Source organism: Trachypithecus francoisi, unplaced genomic scaffold (assembly GCF_009764315.1).
Source record: "Trachypithecus francoisi isolate TF-2019V2 unplaced genomic scaffold, Tfra_2.0 Lachesis_group13, whole genome shotgun sequence".
Lineage (NCBI taxonomy): Eukaryota > Metazoa > Chordata > Mammalia > Primates > Cercopithecidae > Trachypithecus > Trachypithecus francoisi.
Window position 1 is genome coordinate 76,381,757 of NW_022681458.1, and position 26,156 is coordinate 76,407,912.

At 37.7% G+C, this 26,156-nt stretch overlaps 1 protein-coding gene across 1 annotated transcript in view; it reads left to right on the forward strand.

Moving 5' to 3' along the window:
- The window catches only part of LOC117094914 (sodium channel protein type 1 subunit alpha), an 85,102-nt gene extending 78,964 nt beyond the window's left edge, over positions 1-6,138 (forward strand). Inside the window, exons 25-26 of the mRNA XM_033231250.1 lie at positions 597-867; positions 2,880-6,138. Of these exons, the coding sequence (XP_033087141.1) occupies positions 597-867; positions 2,880-4,054 (1,446 nt within the window). The 3' untranslated portion in view covers positions 4,055-6,138. The remainder of the gene's footprint in view (positions 1-596; positions 868-2,879) is intronic.
- The last annotated feature ends 20,018 nt before the right edge of the window (positions 6,139-26,156 follow it).

The window sequence follows — 26,156 nt, forward strand, 5'->3', positions numbered from 1 at the left end:
AACATAAGAAATGTCATTCTGGTCCCATTATCCTTGTGCAGGTTCAGCATTCTGTGTCTGACAATGTTAGCCAAGGCTATTTGGTAGAAGAATATGAATATTGATATGGTATTTAAATGTATAATGTTATAGATGTGTCCTAGAAATTCCAAATTCTTCTTAACAATTATTTGAGAATACAACAAGTGAAATAGTACTATATTTTAAAATGGATGTATGGTCCAGCTGATCATTGGAAAGTCTTGAAAAAAAATTAAACAGGTTTCTTACCTTCTCATAATCTTAAAATGTTGATATGCATTACATACCTCTGGAAGAAATATGCAGTATCAAGTGTTCTGTTTTTTTTTTTTTTTTTTTTTTTTTTTTATCAGAAACCCTCTTTGGACAAGGAATTGTTATTCTGAGAAATGCACATTAGTAAATGGCAATTTAACCAAATTTTAACAATTAATATGCTATAAATCATTCTTACAAAAATCAGGGTCAATGACTACTTTGCAAGAAACTAGACAGTCAATTAATGCAGAACGTATTGATGCTAATGCACATGAGAAAACTCCTTTATTGCTAAAAGCATTTCTATTTCTCTACAGAACAAATTTCAAGGAATGGTCTTTGACTTCGTAACCAGACAAGTTTTTGACATAAGCATCATGATTCTCATCTGTCTTAACATGGTCACAATGATGGTGGAAACAGATGACCAGAGTGAATATGTGACTACCATTTTGTCACGAATCAATCTGGTGTTCATTGTGCTGTTTACTGGAGAGTGTGTACTGAAGCTCATCTCTCTACGCCATTATTATTTTACCATTGGCTGGAATATTTTTGATTTTGTGGTTGTCATTCTCTCCATTGTAGGTAAGAAATATTTAAAGTTCTTAAATTCAGTTAAATAGAAGTGAAAGTTGAAACAATCAAGATTAGATTCGAGATCATCCCAGCAATCAGAGATAATTACTGTAAATATTTTGATACATTTTATCCAGATGTGTTTGGTTTTTTAACACAGTGTCTCCTACTGTAGTCAGTATTGTTTCTTATTCTATCCATTTAGAATAATATACTTAATGTAAATGTAGTCATTTGAACTAGACCTGTGCTATTAAGTAAGATAAAAATGTTTTTGACATGTTGAGATTGAAGAACCAATACACTATCTACATGGTTCCATTAACAAGACTAGAAATGTAGTCTGGTACTCAGGAAAATTGCTCTAGAGAATAGACATGGAGTCACCAGCATATAGATATTAGTGGAAAGTGGTTTCAAGATAAGGAAAAGTATTGCGTAAAAGGAGAATAAAGACAAGGACGAAACATTATTAGGAAATGCATATAGTAGGTTCTTTACAAGTGTCATGTAGAGATTTTGTAGACTACCTTAAAAATGGTTTATAATAATGATGCACAAGAGAAATAAGATGGCATGGGACATCATCAGTACTATACTTCAAAGCCTGGAACATATAACTAGCCTCATGAGCAATAGCTCATTTCATTAGACACAACTAAAGCTCTAGTAAAGTGAAAAGCATCTGTCTGTGGGCCTAAACTACTCATTCTTCCCTAAATAGGATGATATGGCTGGGTCAATATTTTGCTATTCAAAACAAGGCACCTCTGTTGGACAGATTTGCATGCTATTCCCTTCTCTGATATCCAACTCATTGTATATAGCCTTTGATTCCCACTAATTATAATCCTTGGTTATAACTAGTGTGGCTAAGGTATAAAGGTGTATTCCTACACATCTCCTTCTCTCTCTCTCTTACACACACACACACACACATACACTCTTACACTTCGTCTTTTCAGAATGAGGCATTTAAACTTGAAGGCATTTAGTTTCTTGAGCTCTTCTTTTTAACTTTACAAATACAGTTTTTATTTAAAAAGCAAATGGAGAGAGGTTAAAATAAGAAGACTGAGATTACAGTGTTAGGTACAGGAGACCAAAAAGAATTGAAATACAACATTAAGTACAGGAGACTAAAAAGAGCATCAACCTGGGATCCTTTTAGAAATGCACCAGAACATACATAAATAAGTATATAAAAATATTAGAGTGGAACTTAAGTAAGTACCAAGATCATGGGGAGGTGAAAGTAGCATCAAAAGCTACCAATACTTTCAGATGGAAAAGGAGTAAATAGAGAATTTAGAATATGGCAATTTCAGAAAACGTCACTGTATACATATAAACTTGTACCTATACTGTTGGGCCGCTACTGTTCAGTCAAATGTGCGTTTTTAACTTATTTTCTTTCTAAATTCTGACTTGGGACTTTACGTAAACTAAAAGTAGTTTATAAATATCTCTTAAAGATAAAAGAAGTACTGTAATCTTTATAGTTGAAATTATTGCTGAATTTCAAAATTCAGATTTATAATATATACTATATGCAATTATATATATATATATTATATAGCTGCCATATTTAAGATAATATAACTGAGTTCAGGACTCTGAACTTTACCTTGGAGCTTTAGAAGAAACATATGTGGCCGGGCGCGGTGGCTCAAGCCTATAATCCCAGCACTTTGGGAGGCCGAGACGGGCGGATCACGAGGTCAGAAGATCGAGACCATCCTGGTTAACATGGTGAAACCCCGTCTCTACTAAAAAATACAAAAAACTAGCCGGGCGAGGTGGCAGGCGCCTGTAGTCCCAGCTACTCAGAGGCTGAAGCAGGAGAATGGCGTAAACCCGGGAGGCGGAGCTTGCAGTGAGCTGAGATCCGGCCACTGCACTCCAGCCTGGGCGACAGAGCGAGACTCCGTCTCAAAAAAAAAAAAAAAAAAGAAAGAAACATATGTTTATTTTTAACGCATGATTTCTTCACTGGTTGGTATTCTCATTGTTTATTCTAGGTATGTTTCTCGCCGAGCTGATAGAAAAGTATTTCGTGTCCCCTACCCTGTTCCGAGTGATCCGTCTTGCCAGGATTGGCCGAATCCTACGTCTGATTAAAGGAGCAAAGGGGATCCGCACGCTGCTCTTTGCTTTGATGATGTCCCTCCCTGCATTGTTTAACATCGGCCTCCTGCTCTTCCTGGTCATGTTCATCTACGCCATCTTTGGGATGTCCAACTTTGCCTATGTTAAGAGGGAAGTTGGGATCGATGACATGTTCAACTTTGAGACCTTTGGCAACAGCATGATCTGCCTGTTCCAAATTACAACCTCTGCTGGCTGGGATGGATTGCTAGCACCCATTCTCAACAGTAAGCCACCCGACTGTGACCCTAATAAAGTTAACCCTGGAAGCTCAGTTAAGGGAGATTGTGGGAACCCATCTGTTGGAATTTTCTTTTTTGTCAGTTACATCATCATATCCTTCCTGGTTGTGGTGAACATGTACATCGCGGTCATCCTGGAGAACTTCAGTGTTGCTACTGAAGAAAGTGCAGAGCCTCTGAGTGAGGATGACTTTGAGATGTTCTATGAGGTTTGGGAGAAGTTTGATCCCGATGCAACTCAGTTCATGGAATTTGAAAAATTATCTCAGTTTGCAGCTGCGCTTGAACCGCCTCTCAATCTGCCACAACCAAACAAACTCCAGCTCATTGCCATGGATTTGCCCATGGTGAGTGGTGACCGGATCCACTGTCTTGATATCTTATTTGCTTTTACAAAGCGGGTTCTAGGAGAGAGTGGAGAGATGGATGCTCTACGAATACAGATGGAAGAGCGATTCATGGCTTCCAATCCTTCCAAGGTCTCCTATCAGCCAATCACTACTACTTTAAAACGAAAACAAGAGGAAGTATCTGCTGTTATTATTCAGCGTGCTTACAGACGCCACCTTTTAAAGCGAACTGTAAAACAAGCTTCCTTTACATACAATAAAAACAAAATCAAAGGTGGGGCTAATCTTATAAAAGAAGACATGATAATTGACAGAATAAATGAAAACTCTATTACAGAAAAAACTGATCTGACCATGTCCACTGCAGCTTGTCCACCTTCCTATGACCGGGTGACAAAGCCAATTGTGGAAAAACATGAGCAAGAAGGCAAAGATGAAAAAGCCAAAGGGAAATAAATGAAAACCAATAAAAATAATTGGGTGACAAATTGTTTACAGCCTGTGAAGGTGATGTATTTTTATCAACAGGACTCCTTTAGGAGGTCAATGCCAAACTGACTGTTTTTACACAAATCTCCTTAAGGTCAGTGCCTACAATAAGACAGTGACCCCTTGTCAGTAAACTGTGACTCTGTGTAAAGGGGAGACGACCTTGACAGGAGGTTACTGTTCTCACTACCAGCTGACACTGCTGAAGATAAGATATACAATGGCTAGTCAGACTGTAGGGACCAGTTTCAAGGGGTGCAAACCTATAATGTTGGGGTTGTTTAACATGAAACACTTTAGTATAGTAATTGTATCCACTGTTTGCATTTCAACTGCCACATTTGTCACATTTTTACGGAATCTGTTAGTGGATTCATCTTTTTGTTAATCCATGTGTTTATTATATGTGACTATTTTTGTAAACGAAGTTTCTGTTGAGAAATAGGCTAAGGACCTCTATAACAGGTATGCCACCTGGGGGTATGGCAACCACATGGCCCTCCCAGCTACACAAAGTCGTGGTTTGCATGAGGGCATGCTGCACTTAGAGATCATGCATGAGAAAATGTCACAAGAAACACAAGTTCTTAAATTTCACCATATTTCTGGGAGGGTAATTGGGTGATAAGTGGAGGTGCTTTGTTGATCTTGTTTTGCGAAATCCAGCCCCTAGACCAAGTAGATAGTTTGCGGGTAGGCCAGTAAATCTTAGCAGGTGCAAACTTCATTCAAATGTCTGGAGTCATAAATGTTATGTTTCTTTTTGTTGTATTAAAAAAAAAAACAAAAACCTGAATAGTGAATATTGCCCCTCACCCTCCACCGCCAGAAGACTGAATTGACCAAAATAACTCTTTATAAATTTCTGCTTTATCCTGCACTTTGTTTAGCCATCTTTGGCTCTCAGCAAGGTTGACACTGTATATGTTAATGAAATGCTATTTATTATGTAAATAGTCATTTTGCCCTGTGGTGCACGTTTGAGCAAAAAAATAATGACCTAAGCACAGTATTTATTGCATCAAATATGTACCACAAGAAATGTAGAGTGCAAGCTTTACACAGGTAATAAAATGTATTCTGTACCATTTATAGATAGTTTGGATGCTATCAATGCATGTTTATATTACCGTGCTGCTGTATCTGGTTTCTCTCCCTGCTCAGAATCTTATTTATGAGAAACCATATGTCAGTGGTAAAGTCAAGGAAATTGTTCAACAGATCTCATTTATTTAAGTCATTAAGCAATAGTTTGCAGCACTTTAACAGCTTTTTGGTTATTTTTACATTTTAAGTGGATAACATATGGTATATAGCCAGACTGTACAGACACGTTTAAAAAAACACACTGCTTAACCTGTTAAAAATGTGTTTAGAATTTTACAAGCAAATATAAATACTGTAAAAAGTCATTTTATTTTTCAGCATTATGTACATAAATATGAAGAGGAAATTATCTTCAGGTTGATATCACAATCACTTTTCTTACTTTCTGTCCATAGTACTTTTTCATGAAAGAAATTTGCTAAATAAGACATGAAAACAAGACTGGGGAGTTGTAGATTTCTGCTTTTTTAATTACATTTGCTAATTTTAGATTATTTCACAATTTTAAGGAGCAAAATAGGTTCACGACTCATATCCAAATTATGCTTTGCAATTGCAAAAGGGTTTAAAATTTTATTTGTACTTCTGGTAGTACCTGTACTAACTGAATTGAAGGTAGTGCTTATTTTATTTTTGTTCTTTTTTTCTGACTTTGGTTTATGTTTTCATTTCTTTGGAGCAATGCTACTCTAGATTGTTCTAAATATAATGTGGGCTTCATAATTTTTTTTTCACAAAAACAGAGTAGTCAACTTATATAGTCAATTACATCAGGACATTTTGTGTTTCTTACAGAAGCAAACCATAGGCTCCTCTTTTTCTTAAAACTACTTAGATAAATTGTATTCGTGAACTGCATGCTGGAAAATGCTACTATTATGCTAAATAATGCTAACCAACATTTAAAATGTGCAAAACTAATAAAGATTACATTTTTTATTTTATTGTTTGCCCAGTCACTTTTTGTTAACAGAATATTATAATGATATGGAGATTTTTTACATTACAAATTGGGGGAGAAGGGGAGCGCGCGCACACACACACGCGCACACACACACACACACACACACACAGAGGCATACCCAGGTTGACAAGAAAACCTAGGGTAGATATGTCACTGGGTGTAGGGGGTAATTACTCCCAGAATTACAAGCAGCAGGTGTTCTCTGTTAGGAGGAAGAACTGGTGTCAGAGGATAGCTAGTGATTCCAGGAGGAAGAGAAGTATAGGAGCCAGAGTGATGGTGGATGACCACTTGAGCTATGAAAATAAATTCTTAAATCATCATTTAAAAATTTAGAGTTGCCATGTGTGTAGGATACTGTGTTTGATCCTCCAGAGCCACTCTCTATGCTTCTGTATCATTCCGTGTGTCCCAGAAGGGTGACTTCTACACACTGTATCAATGGGCTCTCCTACCTTTGAGCTCCCAATTGGTTTGGCAAATGAGAAGCACCAGTGGGAAAGCATCAGAGAGAGAAGATTGACATAGGAATATTTCTTCTCCAATTCCTTCTTTGCTGGGTTGCCCTGGGTTGGCACTGGACTCATTCCTCCCCCAAAAGTCATACTCCAATCAGACTGACCCTCATACAACTGAAGCTGCTTTCTCTGAGGTCTAGTAATCACCCCTCCCCTTGCTCCTTCAGGTCTGCTGCTGCATTGAGAGTGCTTTTTTATTCCTTGTAGCTTTCTCCTAACATTGCTGACAACTTTGTAAATGTCCCCTTCATGAAATTCTTCTATATGCCTCATTTCAGCATGCCATTTGTCTCCTGCCTGACTGATACAAGGTGATTCAATAGCTCATGAAAGTCAGCAGGAAGCAAAGCTGTGCCTTGCTTCAGCTTGGGGTCTTGATCTTGTTAACTTTTGCAGATAAAGAAAAATAGTAACTAGGGGAACCACAATGAAGTCCAGTGCAGAATTCATAGCTATCATGGAAAGGTTACTCGGGTGGTCCAGATAGTAAAATTAACAGTCTAAGTAAATCTATCCAAATTTCTGAGGAATGAGAAGCCTTCCTTTGTCATCAGGTGAAGCCAGAAGAGGGAATATAGCCTCAACTGGAAAAGGGACAGTAATTAAAAGTGCTTTTCCCATCCTTGTACAATGGAATGACTTTGCCTCTTCATAACATCACAATCCTAAAACAACACCTCAATTAATTCTGATATATTAGTAGCTGGAAAAAATTCCCATTTCCAACAAAGGTAGATAAGAATTATAGGATAAACTGCAGAATTTTTATACTACCCATCCACACCATTACTCACTGTTACCTTTCCAAATACAAAGAGAAGAACGGTAAAACATAATCATATAAATCTCCACATTCATTTTGACATATTTGGCATGATATTTTCTGTGCTACAAAGTAATTATTCTTCAAAGAATGATGAGGTCATGTCAGTAAGTCGCAGGAACCAAGTAGAAGAGGCTTCCCACTGACCAAATCTGGGGCAAGTTGAGCATCAAAATAAATGATAGTAAAAGATTATAATTCATTGAATAAAATAAGAATCAACAAAAACATACTGATGTAAATAAATAAGGAAAAATACAAATCTGTTTCTTGCAGTTGAATGCTAACTAACAATTGTAGAAGAAATAATGGAGTTAGAAAATCACTATTTGGCAATCATCCTAATGACAATTGATTCATACAAGAATCATCAATGAGTATTAAAACATGGGTAAAAGTTTGATGAGGAATAGGATATTTACATCATCTTAAAGTATCTCTTCTCTATTAAATAAAAAATTTACAAAGAAGAAAATATACTTTGGAGAAACACAGCAGACAATACCTTCAAAGATATCATCAATTATGAGACCAACTGATACTATGTGCCTCCTGATAAAATACACTGAAAGGGCCACATTACTTCTAACCATAATCTAACCAGAAGGAAAACCAAATTGAGGACACACTATAAAATAACTGGACCGAACTCTTTAAAAATGTCAATGTCATGAAAGACAAAGAAAGGCTAAAGAATTCCATGAGGTCAAAGAACTATGACAACTAAACATAATTCTGGATGGAATATCAAATAAAAAAATAACAGATAAATAATACTATTGGGAAAGCTGAATACATTTGAATATGGACTATTTACTAGTTATTAGTATTATAACAGTGCTAATTTTCCCCTATTTTGTTAAGACTAGTGTGCCTATTCCATGAAAATAGAAAATGTTCTTGTTCTCTGAAAATGCATGCTAAAATATTTAGGGGTGAATGCAACAATGTCTGCAACTCATTCTTGAATCAGTTCAAAGAAAAATGAGTTACATGTATATATATGTATGTATGTATGTAAACAGAAATAGATAAAAGTATAGATGTCTGTGTGTCTTTAGAAAGGGGAGGATTTTTTTTGGCTGTGTATTATTGAAGTGCCTATGCCTGTGCGTTCACACTATCATATTTTGTATGCCCTGGACTTTATAATTTCTACCTTCAAAATTAGATCTACTGTTTGTAATTAATTCAATGTATACTGGTTTTTTTAACTACTATTCTCATTGCCTAGCAGTAATCTTCCTGAGAAGTCACGAAATGATTACCTTCCTTGTTCTTCATAATAGTCACTGTTTAATTAAAATAAGAATATTTTAGAAAAGATCTGTGGCATAGTGGTTAAGGCCCCAGTATTTGATGCTAAATAGATCTTATTTGGAGAATTGTGATAGACACTCTGGTGATTCTGTCTATACAATAACAGAAGGTGGCGCTTTGCTGTCTAAGCTGGGGACCAGACACTGTGGGTGTAAATAGTAATTCCAAACACAGCTCCACAGAGCAGCACCCCTATGACAAAATTTTCACGTCTATAGTTAAGCCAGAAAATTAAGAATAATGCCATACATATTTATAAAACTGAACATATCCAAGTTAAAGACCTTTATTCTAAAATTGTGTCTTTTAGATTATTTTCTAAAGACTAATACCATGTTTAAATGTTCTTTTGAAATGATGATGAGAATACGTGATAATGAGTTATTTGTTTTAATATTTTATTTGGCCAAGTGTAAAATTGGCAACCTGGTGTCAGTCCTCCCATTTGTATTTTACTGGTGCATGAAATCCAGAAGTCTAGTAACCATTGGGATAGACAACTCTACTGCATAAGTTTGTATGTTTGTATATCTGTATCACAAAACCCAGACACTCGAACTATATAAACTTGTCACACTAAAGACAGCAAATATGTCTGGTAATTGCATATTCTTCATGTGTGCACTGGAATTTCTTATTATATAAGAAAATAAATGTGTTTCTAAATCACCATGAATTGGGTACAGCTGATAGTACTATTCTTCCTGGCACATGGAAATATCCCACTGAGGTTGTCAATCAATATTGATTTAATCAGTGTGGCAGCAAAGGCACTAGAGGAGGAAAATACTCTAGACAATCAAGAATAGATGGGAAAGTTGCATCACCAAGACATTCTTAAAATCACAAGCGGATAATTTGCAATATCAATTGATTTTACTCAATTGCTCGAGTCCTTTATCATTCCCTTAGAACACTCATATTTGCGAATAACTCAGCCCCTCACCTCAGCAAGAAACAAGAGTACATCATTATAAACTTCCTCAGTTTCTTTCCTATCCAGTGAAAACTATCTAAGTCCTTTTTCCCTTCCCTTTTCCTTCCCTTCCCTTCCCTTCCCTTTTCTTTCCTTCCATTCTCTTCCTTTTTCCTTCCTTAGTTTTTCTTACTTTACCTCCCCCTCCTACCTTTTTCCTTTTCTCCCTCTCTCCCTTCCTTCCCCCTTCTCTCTCCTTCCTTCCTTCCTTCCATCTGTCCTTTTACATCTTTTCAGATTAGGGTTTCCCATTCATTTCTACATTTTCAGATACCTTGCTCCATGACTTGTTCTACTTCTCTTGTATCTTTATTCTTTCCCTCTTGACTGATCTTGTGTCTGCCTTTGCATTTTCAAAATCAGTTTTTCTAACCTTAAAAAATAACTTTGCTCAAAGCTGATGCATCTTTATTCACTGTGTCATTATCTCATTATTTTTAAAGGTTGGTTTCTAAAACCAGAGCTCTATATTCATTACCTTTACTCTTGGTTAAAATTAAAATAAATATAGGTCTCAGCGATATTCATGAGAAAATTTGACTGTGAATAATCTTGTTGGTATAAACACTTTGGATTTTCAAAATGTCATGCTAGCTGTTAACTTTCCCAATAACATTATGAGGGAAGGGCTGGAAAGTACAAAAGGTAGATATAGGAACCAAGAACATTATCCTTATGGAGCCAAGCTATACATACTCTGTCTCTGGTTGTCATAAATACACCCCCTATGTTCAATGCTTGCTTAGAAAGGCATGATGTTCACAGAGCAATTCAATTGTTCACTGTGATGGGTTTTTTGTTTGTTTTCTCTCCACAGAATGCAACTTTATTTATGGGGATATGGAGACCAGAAAGTCCCTAAAATAAATTTGTAAAAAAAATTTTAAGGATAAATTCATTATGAAAAAATATATTGTTATAGAAAATTTAATTTTTCCTCTAAGTTGTTATGAACTGACTACCCCTGTGTTAATTAAATTTGCCATTATGCATGTGTATATTTTGTTGGAAAGCATTGAGATACAAGTCTTATCTTCCTTCTTCAAACTGTTTGAAATAAATTGTGACTCAAATTCAAATACCAGCCCAATGCTGAATCTTACTCTTCCAGAGCACCTTCTCTCTCTTCTTCATGGTCTCAAATGTGGCTCCTACTTTTACCACTCTAAATTAGCTACATTTGATCTTTATTCAGTCTTCATCGTATCTGGCAGATTTTTTAGAATTCGATGGTGATGATGATCATCAACTGCCTCTTTAAATTGCATCTTACTGTGTCTTCCATAAAACTAGAGCACCCTAGGCCTCTTACTGCATCTTTGATTCTTTTTGTTGTTGTTGTTGTTGTTGTTGTTGTTGTTGTTGAGATGGAGTCTCACTCTGTCGCCAGGCTGGAGTCCAGTGGCACAACCTCCTCTCACTGCAACCTCCACCTCCCTGGTCCAAGCAATACCCCTGCCTCAGTCTCCTGAGTAGCTGGGACTACAGGAGCACACCATCACACCCAGCTAATTTTTTTGTATTTTTTAACAGAAACGTGGTTTCACCGTTTTGGCCAGGATGGTCTCGATCTCCTGACCTCGTGATCCACCCACCCCTTCTCCCAAAGTACTGGGATTACAGGTGTTAAGTCACTGTGCCCGGCCTATATCTTTGATTCTTTGCATTTATTTTTTTTTCTCCTTTTAGATTTGTAGTGCAGCAACAGCTTTTTTGCTGAGTTGGTGCTGCATCTTCACCTGTTTGTTGGTCTTTTGTACTTGCATATTCAGCTATCACCTTAAACTTAATATGTCCAAAACTAGTCCCTTTATAGTCTATCCCTATCAGCCATCAACAAAACTAGCCAGAAGTCAACCTGCTTTCCCCATATCTGTTATTGTTCAAGTTATCTTTCTAATTTAGCAAAATAAATAAGTACAATTACAGGATATATTGAAGAACAAATGAGTAATGCTATGTGAGGATACGAGGGAAGGTTATATAATAGGAAAACTTCTTTCTTTATTTTTTTTTCTTTTTAAACAGAGTTTCTCTCTGTCACCCAGGCTGGAGTGCAGTGGCGTGATCTCGACTCGCTGCAGCTTCCACTCCCTGCGTTCAAGCGATTCTCCTGCCTCCCAAGTAGTTGAGATTATAGGCACCCACGACTGCACCTGGCTAATTTTTGTATTTTTGGTGGAGATGGGGTTTCACCATGTTGGCCAGGCTGGTCTCGAACTCAAGTAATCCGCCTGCCTTGGCCCCCCAAAATGCTGGGATTACAGGTGTGAGCCACCACGCCGAGCCTATAATGGGATAACTTCTGATCTGGGTTTTGAAGAATAAGAGGGGTAGGACAGCCAGGAGAGCAAAAATACCAGACCAATGGCCAAAACCACAGGCTCTAGAGTCAGATTGCCTGGATTCAAATATCAGCTATACTGATATTTAAAAAGTTTCATCAATGTCATCATCTGTAAAAATGGTAATAATAATTCTTATGAAGACTAAATGAGTTAACGGAAGTAAAGCTTTCAGATCAACAGTTCCAGGCATATAATTACTAAGTAAGTCTTTGTTCTAATGATGACAATCAAAGACACATATGAAAATGAGAAAATGACTTACAGTTTCTGTCCCTAGTGATAAGCAGAAAAGGGAGAAGAGGAAGGGACTTTACTGGCCCAAGCAGAAATAGAAACTAAGAACCCATGACTCTATTGTCTACCTTGGACACTAAAATGGACAGTTCTGAGCATTTTCAAGAGTTCGCTATTGCTAATGTGAAAAGTGAGCAATGACAGTGACTGAGAGACAAGTAAGATTCAGTTCAAAAAGGGCTTTAAATGCAGGGTGGGGGTCTTGGTGATGAAGACCCATTCAGAAATTTGTAAAAGAAGTGAAAGTCAGTGAGAGCAGATTTTGACTTCAAGACAAAGGAAATATTCAATGTGAATTTTATAATTGTTTTTTCTAATTCTGTGAAAAATGACATTGGTAAAAAAACAATAAATGTTGGTGAGGTACAGTGAAAAGGAAAGGCTTATACGTTGTGGGAACATAAATTAGTACAATTTATGTACTATTTATATACAGTTTATGTTTCCTCTATGGAAAACAGTATGGGAGATTTCTCAAAGAACTAAAAGAGATCTAACATTCTATCTAGCAATCCCCCTACTGGGTATCTACTTAAAGGAAAATAAGTTATTATATCCGAAAGACACCTGCATTTGCAGGTTTATCACAGCCCAGTTCACAATTGCAAAGATATGGAATCTACATAAGTGTCCATCAACTGGAGAGTAGATAAAGAAAATCAGGGGTGTCGAAGGTAGACAATACAGTCATAGGTTCTTAGTTTCTATTTCTGCTTGGGCCAGTAAAGCCCCTTCCTCCTCTCCCTTTTCTGCTTATCACTAGGGACAGAAACTAAAAGTCATGACTCCAGGCTTCTAAAGTCTAAAACAAAACAAAACAGAACAAGAACAATAAAATTAGGCAGGACAAGCTTGAAGACTAAATAGTAGTATTTATGGCAGGATACTACTCAGCCATAAAAATGAATGAAACATCTTTTGCAGCCAGTAGGATGGAACCGGAGGTCACTATCCTAAGTGAAGTAACCCAGGAATAGAAAACCAAATACCACATGTTCTCCCTTACAAGTGGGAGCTAAGCCATGGGTATGCAAAGGCATAAAGAGTGCTATAATGGACACTGGAGATTCAGAAGTAGGGAGGGGGAGAGGGAGATGAGGAATAAAACATCACCTATTGGGTACCATGTACACTATTCATCACTATATCACTACACTGAAAGCTCAGACTTCATCACTATACAATTCACCCACGCATCAACAAAACAAAACTTGTACCACTAAAGCAATGGAAATAATAAATAAATTAAATAAATAAATAAGAAGCAATTGCTGAAAACAAGAAGACAAAAGAAACAGAAATCAGGGACAAAGTTTAGGAAGCTACTGGGAAAACACAAGCAATGATGAGACATAAGCCTTGAATATCTTCTTTCTTTCTACCCAGTGAAAGCAAGTCCATTCTTCAGGATTCGGAGACAGCTTCTTTGTTTCTTATTACCGGAAAATAATTTTTTCTCCTATGAATCTCTGTGGGATTCATTCAAAAGTGTCAGGGTTTGGACATGTACCCAAATACTCAAACCCAAAAACTTTTGAGAGTGAAAGAGGACAATATTAATAACTGTGCTAAAACAGGCACAATCCAGGACTCTTACAGGCACATCAGGACAGGGGGTTACTAATCCACCATTATGTGTATTTTGGAATGTAAATCTCTCCCTTTTATCACCCTTACTTCTACTCTGTCACAAGAAAATACATACCATCTGCCTGACAGGCAGAAATGAACTTCTATAGTGCTTGGCATACATAAAATGATTAGTAAGTATTTAGTAAATGAGCAATTGAATTAAATTTTAGTATTGCTTTAAGTGGTTATTTAAAAAATTTTTTACCCCTCTGAAATCTTTTTTCTTATGCAGAATATCAGAGAGCTTCCGTTATATATAAGATGCATAAAATAATAAGATATCACAAAACTTACAAATGAAAATTGACCTTGGTATATTACAGTAATATTGGATATATATGACTCATATTTAAAAGAGCATGTGTTACATGCATAAGAGTGCATACCATATCTATTATCTATAAAGAAAGAGACATAGATATAGATAAGCATAGATATGTTTATACATAAATATTTTCAAGACATGAGTACATAAATTGATTTTAAACTCTTTAGAATTTAAGGGTTATATAGTACTCACCTCATTTTTTGTTAGGGTAAAATTATTGAGCTTGCCATTTTAAATTTGTTTATTCTTATCTTCTAAAAGGAAGTAGTGCTACTGGACCTTGTTTTCTCTTCAACATTACTTGGCCTGATTTCTATCTGCATTATTAATGTTCATCTTTCATCAAGGATGGTGAAGAAATGTCTTGTTCAGCAGTATTTCTTGCAGTCATGGAAAACAAAAATTTCTAAAGGCAAACAAATTGTGCCTTTGATCAGCCTTAGTCATAAGTGCAGCCATTTGCCCTACCTAAGGGAAACGTCTATTGAGTTATACTGATTGATAACCTGAGGCAGGTGAAATGCTAGAACAAAATGTAGGAACCATAAGATTGTGAATGTATAAATATGTAAGAAGGTTGATAACAGGATTTATGGGGAATGGTTAGAGTATCTATGAATATTTCTCTCAAAGAAGAGAATGAGGAATGACATTATTACAGCAGAGCTTCTTCTATTTATTATATGTTATGATTTTCTAAAATAAAATTCATTAGACATTAATAGTATTAAATTTAGTATGAAACTAGTCAGCTACATCTTAGAATTTTATGGCATTCCCCTTTCACAGTAATGTAGACTTTTTTGTAGCATGCACCTTAAAACTCTTCCAGTCTCCTCTACCCATTACCCAGTTCCAACACAGCTTCCACATTTTTAGGTATTTAGTATACCAGCACTCCCACTTTTTGGTATCAATTTCTGCCTTAGTTCATGCAGATTGCTATAATAAATACCATAGACTGGGTGGCTTAAAAACAACAGAAATTTATTTCTCAAAGTTCTGGAGGCTGGAAGTACGTGATCAAGGCCACAGAAGATCTGATGTCTCGTGAAGCGCTATTTCCTTGTTCGTAGACAATGGTCTTCTTACTGAGTCCGCACATGACACAAGGAGAAAAGGAGATGTTTGGGCACTTTTATAAGGACACTAATCTTACTCATGAGGGCTCTGCTATCATACCTAAACACCTCCCTAAGATCCACCCTCAGATACCATCACATGGGAGGTTAGGATTTCAATATATGAGTTCGGGGGAGATATAAACATTCAGTCTATAGAATATGGCAAATGCTATTAGCAATAAACACTCAGCCTATAGCATATGGCAAATACTATTAGCACATTTGATGTTACTCAATTCTTTCTTATCATTTGAATTAATAAAAAACATTAATTATCTGTGAACAATTATAGTTACAATAAGTTAATCTTAGCAGTAGAGGTTTTATTTTAAAACATTCAAAGAGATTGCAAAAGATATTTCTGAAATAGAAATTAGTCTTGATTGTTGTAACAAAACAAGACTATGACATTTACATAGTAGAAAATGAGAAGCCAAAACATAAACACTAGTAAAACTTAGTTCATATTTTTTCATGAGTTGTAAGTATATGTAAAACTAGATCAAAAACATTTACTGGCCAGGCGCAGTGGCTCATGCCTATAATCCCAGTACTTTGGGAGGCCGAGGTGGGTGGATCACGAGGTCAGGAGATTGAGACCATACTAGCTAACATGGTGAAATTCCATCTCTACTGAAAATACAAAAAAAAAAAAAAATTAGCCGGGCGTGGTGGCGGGCTCCTGCAGTACCAGCTACTCGGGAGGTTGAGGCAGGAGAATGGCGTGAACCTGGGAGGCAGAGCTTGCAGTGAGCCGAAATCATGTCACTGCACTCCAGCCTGGGCAACTGAGCAAGACTCTGTCTCAGGGAAAAAAAAAAAAAAAGAAAAAAAATTTACTTAATTTTTCAAACTTCCTAAGCTACTGTTTCTCAATCACTCTTTCAGAAAACCAGAAATACTGTTCGTCTAGTAAAATCGCTAACACCTTGAGCTAATTATTTAACTTTGCTGCACATTGAATTCTCATTTACAAAATGAAGCATTGGAAAGATAAAATCTTTCAAGGTTCATTTTCGTTTCAACACATTATTTTTCAGAGAGTAAAAACGATTTCTAGTAGCATAAAACAATTATCATAATTAACCTAGTGAATCAAGTAAACTTCACATTAATTTTATAGATTTTTAAGACAATATACAAAGGGTTTCTCCTGACAAGGTATAACTTCCGTCTATACAGTGATTTTGGTATAATAACTATGAGAGGAAAAAGGATACCAATATTGTAGAAGAGATCCAATTCTTAGGAATTTGTGGAAGATGATAGGAATCTGCGAAAGGTGATTTTCCTCTACTCTGCCCTTCAAGGCTGTGCGTTTGTCATCAGGACGCTCACGTTTCAGCCTCTAATTAAATTCTAAAATAGGACCTAACTCTAGATTATCCTGAAAAATATAGACTCTTTGATACTGTCTGAATAACAATTTGGAAATAAATTACTGAATTTTAAGGCCTGCCATATTCAGATACACATCTTTTTTCTTTATACATAATAGCTGTAACTATTTTAGTCATATATGTAACAATTTGCCACACTTATATAACCAAATCAGGATAACTGAGATATCTATCATCTTAAATGTTGACCTTTCTTTATTCTAGGGCATTCAAATTTTTTTTTAGCTATTTTGAAATATGCATTCTATTAATGTTAACTATAGTCAACCTACTGATCTATCGAACACCAGGTCTTATTTCTTCTATCTAATTGTACATATGTACCCGTGAATCAAACTCTCTTCATGCCCTACTTCCCCCTACCCTTGTAGCATCTGGGAACCACCAATCTACTCTTAACCCCCATGAGACCCACTTTTTCAGCTCCCACATATGAGTAAGAACATGCAATATTTCTTTCTGTTCTTTACTTATTTCACTTAATATGATGATCTCCAGATCCATTTTCTTTATCCATTCATCTGTTGATAGACAATTAGGTTGATTCCATATTTTGGCTAGTGTAAATAGTGTTGAAATAAACAGGGTGGGAGATATTTTTTGATATATTTATTTCGTTTCTTTTGGATACATACTCAATGGTGGTATCACTGAATCATATGGTAGTTCCATTTGTAGTTTCTTCAAGAACTTCCATCCTGTTTTCCACAATGGGTATACTGATTTACATTCCCACCAATGGTATAAAAGGTTCTTTCTCCACATCTCGTCAGCATCTATTATTCCCTTTTTTATAAAAGCCATTCTAACAGGCATGTGTCGTGGTGGTTTGCTGCACCCATCAACCCGTCATCTAGGTTTTAAGCCCCGCATGCCTTAGGTATTTGTCCTAATGCTCTCCCTCCCCTTGTCCCCAACTTCCCAACAGGCCCAGGGTGTGACGTTTCCCTCCCTGTATCCACATGTTCTCATTGTTCAACTCCCACTTATCAGTGAGAACATGTAGTGTTTGGTCTTCTGTTCCTGTGTTGGTTTGCTGAGAATGATGGTTTCCAGCTTCATCCATGTCCCTGCAAAGGACATGAACTCATTCTTTTTTATGGCTGCATAGTATTTCATGGAGTATATGTGCCATATTTTCTTTATCCAGTCTATCATCGATGGACATTTGGGTTGGTTCCAAGTATTTGCTATTGTGAATAGTGCTGCAATAAACATGTGTGTGCATGTGTCTTTATCGTAGAATGACTTATAATCCTTTGGGTATACACCCAGTAATGGGATTTCTGGGTCAAATGCTATTCCTGGTTCTAGATCCTTGAGAAAACACCACACTGTCTTCCACGATGGTTGAACCAATTTACACTCCCACCGACAGTGTAAAAACATTCCTATTTCTCCATATCCTCTCCAGCAACTGTTGTTTCCTGACTTTTTAATGATCGCCATTCTAATTGGTGTGAGATGGTATCTCATTGTGGTTTTGATTCGCATTTCTCTAATGACCAGTGAGGATGAGCTTTTTTTTATGTTTGTTGGCTGCATAAATGTCTTCTTTTGAGATGTGTCTATTCATATACTTCGCCCACTTTTTGATGGGGTTATTTTTTTCTTGTAAATTTGCTTAAGTTCTTAGTAGATTCTGGATATCACACCTTTGTCAGATGTATAGATTGCAAAAATTTTCTCCCATTCTGTAGGTTGCTTGTTCACTCTGATGACAGTTTCTTTTGCTGTGCAGAAGCTCTTTAGTTTAATTAGATCCCATTTGTCAATTTTGGCTTTTGTTGCCATTGCTTTTGGTGTTTTAGTCATGAAGTCTTTGCCCATGCTCATGTCCTGAATGGTATTGCCTAGGTTTTCTTCTAGGGTTTTTATGGTTTTAGGTTTTATGTTGAAGTCTCTAATCCATCTCTAGTTAATTTTTGTACAAGGTGTAAGGAAGGGGTCCAGTTTCAGTTTTCTGCATATGGCTAGCCAGTTTTCCCAGCATCATTTATTATATAGGGAATCCTTTCCCCATTGCTGGTATTTGTCAGGTGTGTCAAAGATCATATGGTTGTAGATGTGTGGTGTTATTTCTGAGGCTTCTGTTCTGTTCCATTGGTCTATATATCTGTTTTGGTACCAGTACCATGCTGTTTTGGTTACTGTAAACTTGTAGTATAGTTTGAAGTCAGGTAGCATGATGCCTCCAGCTTTGTTCTTTTTGCCTAGGATTGTCTTGGCTATACAGGCTCTTTTTTGGTTCCATCTGAAATTTAAAGTAGTTTTTTCTAGTTCTGTGAAGAAAGTCAGTGGTAGCTTGATGGGAATAGCATTGAATCTATAAATTACTTGGGGCAGTATGGTCACTTCATATTGATTCTTCCCATCCATGAGTATAGAATGTGTTTCCAACTTTTTGGTGTCCTCTCTTATTCCCTTGAGCAGTGGTTTGTAGTTCTCCTTGAAGAGGTTCTTCATGTCCCTTGTAAGTTGTATTCCTAGGTATTTTATTTTCTTTGTAGCAATTGTGAATGGGAGTTCACTCATGATTTGGCTGTCTGTCTGTTATTGACGTATAGGAATGCTTGTGATTTTTGCACATTGATTTTGTATCCCAAGATTTTGCTGAAGTTGTTTATCAGCTTAAGGAGTCCTTCAGCTGAGAAGATGGGGTTTTCTAAATATACAATCATGTCATCTGCAAACAGAGACAATTTGACTTCCTCTCTTCCTATTTGAATATCTTTTATTTCTTTCTCTTGCTTGATTGCCCTGGCCAGAAATTCAATACTATGGTGAATAGGAGTGGTAAGAGAGGGCATCCTTGTCTTGTTCTGGCTTTCAAAGGGAATGCTTTCAGCTTTTGCCCATTCAGTATGATATTGGCTATGAAGGTTTTTCATAAATAGCTCTTATTATTTTGAGATATGTTCCATCAATACCTAGTTTATTCAGTGTTTTTAGCATGAAGTGGTGTTGAATTTTATCAAATACCTTTTCTGCATCTATTGAGATAATCATGTGGTTTCTGTCATTGGTTCTGTTTATGTGATGGATTACGTTTATTGATTTGCCTATGTTGAACCAGCTTTGTACTCCAGAGATGAAGCCAACTTGATTGTGGCAGATAAGTTTTTTGATGTGCTGTTGGATTCAGTTTGCCAGTATTTTATCAAGGATTTTCACATTGATGTTCCTCAGGGATATTGGCCTGAAATTTTCTTTTTTTGTTGTGTCTTTGCCAGGTTGGTATCAGGATGATGCTGGCCTCATAAAATAAGTTAGGGCTTTTTCTATTGTTTGGAATACTTTCAGAAGGAATGGTAACCAGCTTCTCTTTGTACCTCTAGTAGAATTTGGCTGGGAATCCATCTGGTCCTCGGCTTTGGGTTTTTTTATTTTTTACTTTTTGGTTGGTAGGCTGTTAATTGCTGCCTCAATTTCAGAACTTGTTATTGGTCCGTTCAGGGATTCGACATCTTCCTGGTTTAGTCTTGTGAGGGTGTATGTGTCCAGGAACTTATCCATTTCTTCTAGATTTTCTACTTTATTTGCGTAGAGATGTTTATAGTATACTCTGATGGTAGTTTGTGTTTCTGTGGAATCAGTGGTGATATCCCCTTTATCATTTTTTATTGTGTCTATTTGATTCTTCTCTCTTTTATTCTTTATTAGTCTGACTAGTGGCCTATTTTGGTAATCTTTTCAAAAACCCACCTCCTGGATTCATTGATTTTTTGAAGGTTTTTTTGTGTCTCTATCTCCTTCAGTTACGCTCTGATCTTAGTTATTCCTTGTCTTCTGCTAGCTTTTTGATTTGTTTGGTCTTGCTTCTCTAGTTATTTTAATTGTGATGTTAGGGTGTTGATTTTAGATCTTTCCCACTTTCTGATATGCTGTAAATTTAGTGCTCTCTCTATATATAATATTATATATATATATACACATATATTTAATGTGCCATAAATTTCACTCTTAACACTGTTTTAGTTGTGTCCCAGAGATTCTGGTACGTTGTGTCTTTGTTTTCATTGGTTACAAAGAATTTATTTATTTCTGCTTTAATTTTGTGATTTACCCAGTAGTCATTCAGTAGCAAGTTGTTCAGTTTCCACGTAGTTGTGCAGTTTTGAGTGAGTTTCTTAATCCTGACGTCTAATTTGATTGCACTGTGGTCTGAGAGACAGTTTGTTATGATTTCTGATTTTTGCGTTTGCTGAGGAGTGTTTTGCTTCCAATTATGTAGTCTATTTTAGAATAAGTGTCATGTGGTGCTGGAAAGAATGTATAATCCATTGATTTGGGGTGGAAAGTTCTGTAGGTGTCTATTAGGTCCACTTGGTCCAAAGCTGAGTTCAAGTCCTGAATACAGTTGTTCATTTCCTGTCTCGATCTGTCTAATATTGATAGTGGGCTGTTAAAGTCTCTCACTATTATTGTTTGGGGTCTAAGTCTCTTTGTAGGTCTCTAAGAACTTGTTTTATGAACCTGGGTGCTTCTGTATTGGGTGAATATACATTTAGGATAGTTAGCTCTTTTTGTTGCATTGATCCCTTTACCATTATGTAATGCCCTTCTTTGTCTTTTTGACCTTTGCTGATGTAAAGTCTGTTTTGTCAGAGCCTAGGATTGCAACCCCTGCTTTGTTTCTTCTTTCCATTTGTTTGGTAAATATTCCTCCATCCGTTTATTTTGAGCCTATGTGCATCTTTGTACGTGAGATGGGTCTCCTGATGCATGTGAGATGGGTCAAGACAGATGGGTCTTGACTCTTTATCCAAATTGTCCATCTGTGTCATTTAATTGTGCCATTTAGCCCATTTATATTTAAGGTTAATACTGTTACGTGTAATTTAATCCTGTCATCATGATGCTATCTGTTTATTTTGCATATTTTTTTCATGCGGTTTCTTCATAGTGTCATTGGTCTTTATATTTTGGTATGTTTTTGCAGTGTCTGGTACCGGTTTTCCCTTTCCATATTTAGTGCTTCCTTCAGGAGTTCTTGTAAGGCAGGCCTGGCAGTGACAAAATCTCTCAGCATTTTCTTGTCTGTCAGTGATTTTATTTTTCCTTCACTTATGAAGCTTAGTTTGGCTGGATATAAAATTATGGGTTTAAAATTCTTTTCTTTAAGAATGTTGAATATTGGCCCCCACTCTCTTCTGGCTTATAGGGTTTCTGCAGAGATTCGCTGTTAGTCTGATGGGCTTCCCTTTGGAGGTAACCGGACCTTTTTCTCTGGCTGCCCTTAACATTATTTCCTTTATTTCAATCTTAGAGAATCTGACAATTATGCATCTTGAGGTTTCTCTTCTTGAGGAGTATCTTAGTGGTGTTCTCTGTATTTCCTGAATTTGAATGTTGGCCTGTCTTGTTGGGTTGGGGACATTCTCCTGGATAATATCTTGAAGTGTGTTTTCCAACTTGGTTCCATTCTCCCAGTCACTTTCAGGTACGCTAATCAATCATAGATTTGGTCTTTTCACATAGTCCCGTATTCCTTGGAGGCTTCGTTCATTTCTTTTCATTGCTTTTTCTCTAATCTTGTCTTCACGCTTTATTTCATAAAGTTGATCTTCCATCTCTGATATCCTTTCTCCCACTTGATCAATTTGGCTATTGATACTTGTGAATGCTTCATGAAGTTCTTGTGCTGTTTTTCAACTCCATCAGGTTGAGAGTTATGTTCTTCTCTAAACTGGTTATTCTAGTTAGCAGTTCCTTTAACCTTTTATCAAGGTTCTTAGCTTCCTTGCATTGGGTTAGAACATGCTCCTTTAGCTCTGAGTAGTTTCTTATTACCCATCTTCTGAAGCTTACTTCTGTCAATTTGTCAAATTCATTCTTCATCCAGTTTTGTGTCCTTGCTGGAGAAGACGTACGATCATTTGGAGGAGAAGAGGTGTTCTGGTTTTTGGAATTTTCAGCATTTGGGGACTGGTTTTTCCTCAACTTTGTGGATTTATTTACCTTTGATCTTTCATGATGATGGCCTTTGGATGGAGTTTTTGTGTGAGCGTCCTTTTTTTTTTTTTTTTTTGATGTTGATGTTATTGCTTTTGGATTGTTAGTTTTCCTTTTAACAGTCAGGCCCGGCCGGGCGCGGTGGCTCAAGCCTGTAATCCCAGCACTTTGGGAGGCCGAGACGGGCGGATCACGAGGTCAGGAGATCGAGACCATCCTTGCTAACATGGCGAAACCCCGTCTCTACTAAAAAATACAAAAAACTAGCCGGGCGAGGTGGCGGGCGCCTGTAGTCCCAGCTACTTGGGAGGCTGAGGCAGGAGAATGGCGTAAACCCGGGAGGCAGAGCTTGCAGTGAGCTGAGCTCCGGCCACTGCACTCCAGCCTGGGTGACAGAGCGAGACTCCGTCTCAAAAAAAAAAAAAAAAAAAAAAACAGTCAGGCCCGTCTTCTACAAATCTGCTAGAGTTTGCTGGAGGTCCACTCCAGACCCTGTTTGCCTGGGTATCACCGGCAGAGGCTGCAGAACAGCAAAGATTGCTGCCTGCTCCTTCCTCTGGAAGCTTCATCCCAGAGGGGTGCCTGCCTAATGCCAATAGGAGCTCTCCTGTATAAAGTGTCTGTCAACCCCTCCTGGGAGGTCTCTCCCAGTCAGGAGCCACAGGGGTCAGGGACCCACTTGAGGAGGCAGTCTGTCCCTTAGCAGAGCTCGAGCACTGTGCTGAGAGATCCGCTGTTCTCTTCAGAGCCAGCAGGCAGGAACGTTTAAGTCTGCTGAAGCTGTGCCCATAGCCACTCCTTCCCCTGGGTGCCCTACCCCAGGGAGAAAGGAGTTTTACCTATAAGCTCCTGCCTGAGGCTGCTGCCTTTCTTTCAGAGATGCCCTGCCCAGTGAGGAGGAATCTAGTGAGGCAATCTGGCCCCAGGCACTTTGCCATGCCGTGCTTTTTCATACAATCTGAACTTCCCACAGTCTGAACTTCCCAGTGGCTTCCTTAACACTGTGAGGGGAAAACTGCCTACTCAAGCCTCAGGAATGACAGACACCCCTGCCCCCACCGAGGTCTATCATCCCAGGTCAACTACAGACTGCTGTGCTGGCAGTGAAACCTGGGCTCCATGGGAGTGGGACCTGCTGAGTGAGACCATGTGGCTCCCTAGCTTCAGTTCCCTTTCCAGGGGAGTGAACAGTCCTGTCTCACTGGGGTTCCAGGTGCCACTGGGGTATGAAAAAAAAAACTCCTACAGCTAGCTTGGTGTCTGCCCAAACAGCTGCCCAGTTTTGTGCTTGAAACCCCAGGCCCTGGTGGTATAGGCACACAAAGGAATGTCCTGGTCTGTGGGTTGCAAAAACTATGGGAAAAGCATAGTATCTGGGCTGGATGGCACAGTCCCTCAGGGCTTCCCCTTGGCTACTAGAAGGAATTCCCCAGCCCCTTGCATTTCCCAGGTGAGGCGATGCCCCACCCTGCTTCTGCTCACCCTCCGTGGGCTGCACCCACTGTCTAACCAGTCCCAGTGAGATGAACTGGGTACCTCGGTTGTAAATGCAGAAATCACCCTCCTTCTGTGTTGGTCTCATCGGGAGCTGCAGACTGGAGCTGTTCCTATTCAGCCATCATGCCAGCTCCCCTGTGTAGTATTCTCTATCTTGCTTTACATTCTTTTTTTCCTCTGTGATTTCATATAGCCTGTCTTTTAGTTCACTGATTCTTTTCTCTGCTTAATCCATTCAGTTGTTGAGAGCCTCCAATGAATTTTTCAACTCACAGATATATTTCTCAGTTCTAAGATTTCTGTTAGCTTATTTTTTTTTTTATTTCAACCTCCGTGTTTAATTTCTCTGATAAATTTCTGAGTTCCTTTTCTGTGTTATCTTAGATATCAGTGAGTTTCCTTAAAACTATTATTTTGAAGCCTTGGTCAGATGTATTTTGACCAAAAATGTTGATGTATTGCCATCTCATTAGGGTCAATCATTGGTTCTTTACATTGTCCATTTGTGTTTTTCATGGTTTCCCATTTCCTGTTGTTTCTTGTGGATGTATATTTATGTCTTTGCATTAAGGAATTATTTCAGTCTTCTCTGTCTGGCTTGTTTTGGTTTTAATTGGGGATGGGATGTTAACTTAGAAATTCTTCTTAAATTACCTGTTCAGTATCTTATACTTTTTCTCAGTCACTTCCTCCTTTCAGGACTAGATGGCACCTTAAACTCAGGTTTGCCTTTGCAAACAATCAGAGCACGAGCAAACAATCAGAGCACTGCCCATCTACACTGGGAAATTTGAAAGGGGATATCCTGGTCATATAAAAAGGCTGGCTGGGGATGTGTGCTCAGGGGACCTGTGACATGTACCTCCTACAGCATGGTGCTGGTGAACAGCCACTGTAATTTGGCATCTCCTTTGGCCTAAGTACAGAGTAGGGTTTCAAGTACTAAGAATGGTAGTTCCACCTTCTCCCCTTGTCTCTGGCTGTTCTCTCCTTCCAGACACTCACAATACTTACTGTGGATTGAGGCATGAATAGGTCTCCTGCCAGGGAACCCAAGATGGTAGGAAAGCTGTTGTTCATCTTGATCTCACCTTATCCAGTGCAGAAACTGTGAATCAGGGGACATTTTCTCCAAATTGGCACTGAGCAGATATTAGTAAGGGGCATTTCACATATGAGAATTTGATTCTCTTACCATCTTCTCAGAATTTTTTTAACTTCTTTGTGTTCCCAGGAACTGATTTATCCTCATATTTGAATTTTTGGAATTTGCTGGTGAAATTTCAGGGCTGTATATTTGTTTTGGTTTGTCGCAGAGGGGGAATGAAGAGTGAAGGAAACCTGTGTCTACACAAACATTTTGGAACAGGAAGTCTCCCAGGTACACACCTTGAGATGTTTTCCTATACCAGTATATTGGGGACCAGGCTCTGTCTAAACCTAAGCTAATTTAGTCTCAGAAGCGGTTCTGTTTTTTCATCTTGCACATCATTGCTGTGCCCCATCCACTATACACCTTCTCTTTAACTATATAGAAACTATAACCTTCTATAGGGCTCTATAGTACTATTGCCATCTAAAAATAGTATAATTGCACACATTTTTCTTATGCCAGATAAAGGCCACCTATCAGTACATCCAGATTGTTCTTTGTGTTCATTATAATATTCTCATGGTGAAGTAAGTTTGATCAATACATAGTCTTAATACTATATTTTAAAATTTTTAGTAAAGTAGTGGCTTTCATGTGTGGTCCCCAGACCAACAGCAACAGCATCACATG